The sequence below is a fragment of the Monopterus albus genome, unplaced genomic scaffold (assembly GCF_001952655.1).
Source record: "Monopterus albus unplaced genomic scaffold, M_albus_1.0 scaffold61.1, whole genome shotgun sequence".
NCBI classification, from domain to species: Eukaryota; Metazoa; Chordata; class Actinopteri; order Synbranchiformes; family Synbranchidae; genus Monopterus; species Monopterus albus.
The window spans coordinates 1,135,817-1,143,378 of NW_018127941.1; the positions used below are offsets into that span (position 1 = coordinate 1,135,817).

General features: G+C 42.8%; 2 protein-coding genes across 6 annotated transcripts in view; one reads left to right on the plus strand and one right to left on the minus strand.

Annotated features, from left to right (window-relative positions):
- The first annotated feature begins 860 nt into the window (after positions 1-860).
- On the plus strand, positions 861-3,874 carry chst14 (carbohydrate (N-acetylgalactosamine 4-0) sulfotransferase 14). The gene is made up of 2 exons (XM_020603495.1): positions 861-1,993; positions 2,550-3,874. Exons 1-2 carry the CDS (start codon positions 1,700-1,702, stop codon positions 3,375-3,377), a joined length of 1,122 nt encoding a protein of 373 aa, XP_020459151.1. The 5' UTR covers positions 861-1,699; the 3' UTR covers positions 3,378-3,874.
- Positions 3,875-4,360: 486 nt separating this feature from the next.
- The window catches only part of cep135 (centrosomal protein 135), a 9,247-nt gene continuing 6,045 nt past the window's right edge, over positions 4,361-7,562 (minus strand). For 3 of the 5 annotated variants that reach the window (XM_020603492.1, XM_020603491.1, XM_020603490.1), the window contains exons 18-26: positions 7,391-7,446; positions 7,108-7,276; positions 6,899-7,009; positions 6,574-6,759; positions 6,225-6,434; positions 5,343-5,545; positions 5,141-5,245; positions 4,549-4,704; positions 4,361-4,388 (exon numbers count right to left, since the gene is read on the minus strand). In XM_020603492.1, coding sequence (XP_020459148.1) covers positions 4,367-4,388; positions 4,549-4,704; positions 5,141-5,245; positions 5,343-5,545; positions 6,225-6,434; positions 6,574-6,759; positions 6,899-7,009; positions 7,108-7,276; positions 7,391-7,446 — 1,218 coding nt within the window. In that variant the 3' untranslated portion in view covers positions 4,361-4,366. Of the gene's footprint in view, positions 4,389-4,544; positions 4,705-5,140; positions 5,246-5,342; positions 5,546-6,224; positions 6,435-6,573; positions 6,760-6,898; positions 7,010-7,107; positions 7,277-7,390; positions 7,447-7,562 lie in introns of those variants that run through there. The other 2 variants (XM_020603494.1, XM_020603493.1) reach the window with 2 other exon arrangements.

The window sequence follows — 7,562 nt, forward strand, 5'->3', positions numbered from 1 at the left end:
AACTATAAAGCAAAACACTAATCTCTGATCTCATACATGTGAAGCTATAAAATTGGAACTTATTGGTTCATGCAAGACCGTTTTTTCCTAGCAGCTCATTATTTTAGAGTAAAGAGTGGCTGCAACCTTGGTCATGGCACCGTACACTGATTTAAATTTGCATTCATTTTAAATATGGTTTTTGCTCATCACAAATTGTGTAGGCCTTACATTTTGATGATGTTAATCATGACAGGACATCACTAAGCTGATTTAGTTCAGTCTCAGCAACTTGGTTTCTTTGCTGATGATGCCACCTTTTAGACCTCATCAGACAGTTATCTCAGACATCACACCTTTTGATTGCCCCATATGATGTGGTTAAGAGCTTGGGCTCTGGTTCACTACCAGCAAAAGAGGGGGAGTGAGTAACTGACCCAAACAGAAAGGTTCAGGTATCATCCTAAACTTGGTGGAGCCAATCCCGGCCGGCAATCGGGCGAAGGCGGGGTACACCCTGGACAGGTCGCCAATCCATCACAGGGCTCACTATATACATTTAAGGTGTAAAATGACAAATTAATCCCATATACATCCATGTAGGTAAACTGCATCAATCTGAACTCCTACAGACTAAAGCAGGGCTTTTCTACACACTGGTGACATCTGCTTCAGTTCACCCTTAGTTAGCCAAGAAGTTCATACACATAATTTGGATGAGAGTCCAAATATAAAATACAATAAAACATGTCAATATTACTTTTAGATTGAGTTACCAAAGATCATGCTTCTGCTTCATGATATAATTTATTTGTAGCAGAGAACTGGCACCAAAACAAGTAAACAGGAACTTTGTGACCATTAGGCAAGGAAGGGTGTGACCAGTGCTTTAAGAAAAAAAAAATCTGACGGCTCATATTTCAAGCTATTTAAAATGATGTGGGGACAACTGTACTGAAAAAATGTATCTGACTATTGAGACACTGCCCTTCAGTCCTATTTCAAAACAGTACTGGAAACTGAAAGATCATAAAGCTGTTCAATGACACAAAGCAAAGTCACATTTTTTTAAAACATCGAATACATCCAGGAACCGTTGAGGGGTCCCCTATGCTATAGATAAACCCAAGATACACTGGGGGAAACTACATATCCCAGCTGGTCTGGGGGAACTTCAGGAGGAAAGTTGACAGCACTTCCTTCCGACAGTCCTGTTAGAAGAAAGCCTTTCTGGTTGTAAATATAACTAAAATAAACTGACGAAACGTCGGTATTTAGGTTATATGTGTTCTACATATTAGTTCTCATATGCGCCTATGCACTGTTTAGAGAAGGGGTGAGCTCGGGGGAGATTTTATTTTGAAAACTTTCCCCGGATGTCTTCGTTTTATATTCTAGCCGGCTTGATGTTAGTTTCCTCGGTGTATAATACCCCGAGAGAAAATTGCTGCAGAACAAGAATTTTTAAGATATCCCACTAGTTAATGCCGTTTTGTGGACCCTTATCTAGTACCAGCGGTTTGCATCATGCTCGCCGTCAGGGTTTTAGTTTAACATTTCATACAGGAATTGTTGCATTTCCGGCGACAGACTTCAGGTACTTTAAAGTTTAAGTATGGGTACGTGGTAAGAAACCAACGGTTCGACCCTTAGTGATTAGCATTCAACTTAAAACTTAAAAAAGCGGACAGGCATTCAACAGACAAACCGGACGCAAAGCATGGTTCCTCGCAAGCAGGACTACGGGGTGAAAAGGACCGGGGGAGCGCGGAGCAGCCCGGTTACAAACTTTAGGACAACGGTGAACTCGGGCTCTGTCCGCCGCAGCGCCGCTGTGCTCCCCTCGGTGCTAACGTTCCTGGTGATCGTAGCATCCGGAGGCCTGCTGCTCATGATAGAGAAAGGAATGCTCAACAACATGAAGACACCTCCACCCCGGGGCTACGGCAAGCGGCTGGACTTAATCAGGCAGGGCGGCAAACACACCTCAGCTACTGTGGACGTGGAGTCCCAGGTACAGTAATGCAGTGCACCATGAAGTTTAATATGTGGGGCTACCAGGTGAGTAGTGCAGACAGCGGAGATTTGGTTATATTTCTAAAGACTGGTAACAGATCTATAATAACCAACAGGATTAAAGGCTCAAATGCCAAGTGCGTGATGACTTTCATTTGATGGTCATCAACACAACTTTTAAAAAGTCCAGAACGAGTTGCCATTAGCTTTTACTAAAAATACAAACATGCATTTGCTCAACTTAATAAGGTCAGTCATTTCTGCAGAGCCAAAACTTGAACCAAATGGCAGATGTGTGGGTTTACCTTGCGAAGCAGGAGAGGCTGACATAAACCGATTTTATATACACTGTGAAGTACCCAGTGTTAATTTTTCAACTCTTCATCTTTGGATGTCTTTTCATTTCACCCTCCCTGCCTAGTAAATACCCACATCTTTCAAACTCCACACCTGAAACCCAAAGTGATCTTTCTTTCAGAGCCACATCAGCGATTCAGATGTTTTCAAAGACTACTAAACTGACTTTTAATGCACTGATTTGTGTTCACATTTAGATCCTCCAGGAGATCCGTAACCGGACCATCAGGACCATATGCAGCCAAAAGAACATGCCCCACAGCATTTGGTCCTTGGGTCCCCTCCAGAGGAAGACGCTGCTGCAGCACATCCTGGTGAATGATAAGTACCGCTTCCTGTACTGCTATGTCCCCAAAGTGGCATGCTCCAACTGGAAGAGGGTCGTGAAGGTCCTGAGCGGAGCGTTGGAGAGTGTGGATGCCAATATCAAGATGGACCACCGCAGCGACCTGCTGTTTTTGTCCTCTCTGAAGCTTGAGGAGATTCGCTACCGCCTCAAGCACTACTTCAAGTTCATGTTTGTGCGGGAGCCCATGGAGCGCCTGCTTTCTGCATACAGAAACAAGTTTGGAGAGATAGAGTCCTATCAGAAAAAGTATGGTGTGGAGATCATAAGACGTTACAGAAAGGGCGCCACTAAGGACGCATCTGTAACCGGAGATGATGTGACCTTTGCAGAGTTTGTTCGTTACTTGCTGGATGAGGATGTGGAGCGCATGAATGAGCACTGGATGCCAGTGTACAACTTGTGTCAACCTTGCGCCGTGTCTTATGACTTCATTGGATCATACGAGCAGCTGGAAAGTGATGCGGAGTTTGTGCTCCAGCGCATTGGAGCACCTGCTCATGTTCACTTCCCAGAGAGGCAAACATGGTACAAGCCTGTCACCACAGAGACACTGCACTATTACCTGTGTAGTTTACCTCAGAGAATACTGAGGGAACTCCTGCCAAAGTACATTTTAGACTTCTCCCTCTTCGCTTACCCCCTCCCAAACACAACCACTGCACACTGCCGGCACTAGGCGTGTGATATTTTCTACAGAATCATTTGTATTGTTTTTATGCCCAGAGAACAAACAATATTTCGACAGCTGTTACGCATTTTTACTTGAGATGTTGCATAATGCTGATTACTGGAAGAGACAGAGACTTGACTTCTAAACCACTAAAGCTTGAAATTGGCTGTAGACAAAGAGTTATTAAAATATGTTACATGCACTGTTACAGTTAATGAACCAATTCAGTATACATTCATGGAAATGCAAATAAGGTTGCAAGACCAAACTTTGTATTTTACTTGTTTCTTCATTTAGACAGCGGAGAAGGTAAAGGGTTAATGGCTTCTGTAGGCTTTCAGTGGTTTAGCAGGCTAAAACAAACTATGTACACAGAAGGATGTGGGGTTTTAAATCAAGCTTAGGAGTGTTTTTAGTATGTCACAGCTTCTCTTTCTCACCTGTTTCCCTTCTTTTCTATAACTTTTGACTATTTACTTAAATAAAACAGAAGTTCAAAGTTTTGTGATGCACCGTACTGCAGTTTCTGTAACTTTATAATCAGTTTATTTTGTGAATAATTTAGACACCATTAAAAAACAAAACATTAGGGATAACACACAGAACTACAGGTATGAATGAACACGGTCTTGTCTTGCTACATGTGTGAGGTTATAGTTGCTGAGAACTATAGTCCTTTTACAAGCACCAACTTATTCTCCAAGCCAAATCCAAATTTTGTCAATATGTGCAACATAATGGCAGAGTAGACACTTTGCATTCAGTTGTCCAAGTAAAGTCCACTTTACTTGGACAAAAAAAAAAACAAATGGCACTGGCATTAGTTTTAGTAAAGAGCCCGACATGATTTCATTCTGGGCGCCTCTGGCTGGACAACACTGACATATACTACAGGCTAATTAATGCCAAGGCTTATGGAGGCCTTCACAATTCATGCCCAGACTTCTTGTTGTTTCTGACTCACTCATCAGCTCCTTCATTTGTCTTTATGGTGGCTAATCCTTGAAGCTCACACTTCTGCAAAAAGAGAGATAGGAAAAAAAGACATTTTAAAATAATTCTTTGGTTTTTATTCCAAAGCTGTGATTCCTGTTTAATGTTCAAAGGAAACAGCTGAATCCCTGGATAAAATAAGTATAATCTAAAAAACTGCTTTATTCATATCCAAAAGTCTTACTTGTCTGCTGACTTTTCAGTGGCGCGGTCAAGACTCTGTGGGATGGAACGTTCTGAGGAGACGTGATGAGGACTGGTGGAGACGCTGAGGGGTGATGAGCTCTGCAGAGATGAGAATGACAAACCCTGTCTGCGCATCTCCTGAATTGCCCTTTCACTGTATGTAGACAGTGACAAAGAGACAGGGTCAAAGGGTACGGTTTGTATCTAATTTAATTTTTTAATCTGGTTATGAAAAGTAACTAGCAACTAAATTTATAAATAAATGTAGTGGAGTAAAAAGTACAACATTTGCCTCCTAGTGAAGTTGAAGTACAGTATGATGTAGCAGAAAATGAATATACTCAAGTACAGATCCATTAAAATTGTACTTGAATACTTTAGTAAATGTATTAGTTACTTTACACCACTGAATTATGAGGCTACAGGATCAATTACACATCACAAAGCTGATAAATACTTTTTGCATCCGTACTGACAGACTAAATGTAATTTGCGTCAAACTTCAGTTGCACTTCCTTAAATTAATCCTGTACCGGGGTAACACTTGAAAAGTCAGCATCAGTGTAAAGAGCAGAAGTTGTTGAGCTCACCGTTCAAAGCGTTCTGTGGTCAACTGTCTTTTCAGAACGTCCATCTCTGTCTGCAGCTGAGACACTTTGCCACGGAGCTGGGACACCTCCCTGGCGTGCTCCGCACTGTTTGTGCACACACAAATAATATTAAACACTTTTTAAAATGACAGTTTATTCAGATATTCAGCCCAAGGTCATTTATTTAATTAGATGTGGTTACTTTTTGCTGTCAGCCAGTATGAGCCTGTCTCGCAGAACTTTCAACTCAGACTCTCTTTCGCTGGCTGTCATTTGAGTTTGGAACTCCTTGTGCCGATTGGCAGAGAGTAACGTCTCAAGGTTACGGACCGTCAGCCTCTCACTGGCCAGTTGCTTTTTAAGTATCTCTGCCTCTGACCGAACATCCTCCAGTTCTCCTGTGACCTGAAGATACAGCACAGAGATTTACAAAGAGCATAAATATCCTGTTGTGGAAATCAGTAAGGGAGCTCTCAGGTAGTCTTTCTGTAACTTATTAAACAAAATCAGACAAATCAGACAATAGCATAAGACAATACCAGTGGTCTTGACCAGGAAGTCACACACTCAGTGCAAAGAGTCAGTGAGTGACAAGAGAGAGAGGTTACGGCCAAATAACATCAGTCAACTATCACCCAGTAGCTGGAGCCAATCAGAAATGTGTCTTAGGTATGTGGCCTTCATAGGTATCTCCTAGATAGGCAGCTGGGCAGACTGTTTGTTTGTGGAAACCAGGCTATGTGCGTCAAGAGACCGAGTCTGTGTGTGTATGAAGTATGTGTGTGTGTGTGTGTGTGTGTGTGTGTGTGTGTGTAGAGACTAAATCTGTGTGGCGTGTCTGGGAGACAGAACTGTTTTGGAAGAACTGTCCAGAGGAAAAGGAAACAAGGTACAGGACAGTACAAATACAAAGATAATAAGAACATTGGCATACTGAGCAGTGAGCATATGTGTGAATTGAACTTTTCCACTACATATTTTCCACAACAGACACTGTAACTGCTGTTGGTGAAGCAGTGCACATGCATAGAGGAACACAACATGTCTCATACAAGTCAACAAAAATCATGATAGCAGGACTCACCCTCTCCAGGTCCATGTTTGTGGAGGTGAGCTGACGAGCAGTGAGCTCCTTGCCAGAGTCCAGTTTGACACACAGCTCCCGAACAGAAGCCAAATCAGACAGTAGGGCGGCCCTCTCCTCTTGCGCTTTGTGTAGCTCCTCTTCTAGTCGGGACGTCCCACGAACCAGTGATGATACTTGGGCCTCATAAGCCTGTAGGGCCTGCAAGTGCTTGGAAAACAGCATGAAAGGTACATTTATCTCACACCAGTATAAAGACTGACCGCGCTGAGTGTTTTTATCCAATATAATCTCATTAGCTGACCTGGAGCAACTGTTGGAATAGTTCTCCATAATGTCAATATCTCACCTGCTGGATTTCTCTCTCCTGATGGCCGACAGTATCACGGAGGTGTCTGCGTTCTGTGTCAGAGGAGAGCAGCTCCAGGCGGACTGAGTTAGTATGGCCTTCAGCCTGCTGCAGCTTCTGCTCCCGTTCCTCCATTTCCAAGTGAGCCACCCTGAACCGTTCCAGCAGGTCCCTGTTCTCCTGCTCCTGTGGATTAAAACCCTGAGGTCAGATGGCAGACGGGGGAGGGTCTATAGGATAAGCAGCTATTGATATCACTAAGGCAAGCATTTCCCAAAGACATATAGAGCCTTAAACACTATGTGAGTGTACACTTGTCTCTTGCCTTTGCAGCCATCAGTTTCTCTATTCTGGACACTTCAGAAATATAAGAGTGAACCCTCATCTTCAGTTCATCCTTCTCATGCAAAGCCTCTTCCATCTCCATGTGTACAGCCTGAACAGCCAGATAAAAGAGAAGTCTGAGTTATTTATTTTGCTTTTTTCATGTAAGGCAGATGAAACAGTTCCAGACTAGGGCTGTGTGGTACGTACTTGGTTCTCTCTGGTCATTGTGGCCAGGTCATCTTGCAGCCTCCTGTTCTCTCTGACTGTGATTTCTTTGTCTCTCCTGAGTCCAGTTAGCTCATCCTGAGCAGCATCCAGCTGTCTCCGCAGACTGGTTATCTCCCTCTCACGACTCTTTAATGCCCACTGCAGCTGACTGCCAGGATCATGCATTAACATCACCAGAAAACAGTTACACCAGCTTAATAAAAAGGAAATTATGTATGAAACCTTTAAAACCAATACAGATGTCTGAGGCCAAGATACTCACACTAATGAGTTGTCCATGTTTGTGACTGTGAGTCTCACATCCTTAAGGGTCTTTTCCTGTGGTAAGTATTATGCATCATTAGTACTCTTTCAGCACAGCTTATTTTTGGTAACTTACTAAAGGATAGGCTCACACTTTTTTAAGTCCATCTTAATGAAACTCACTTATCTTT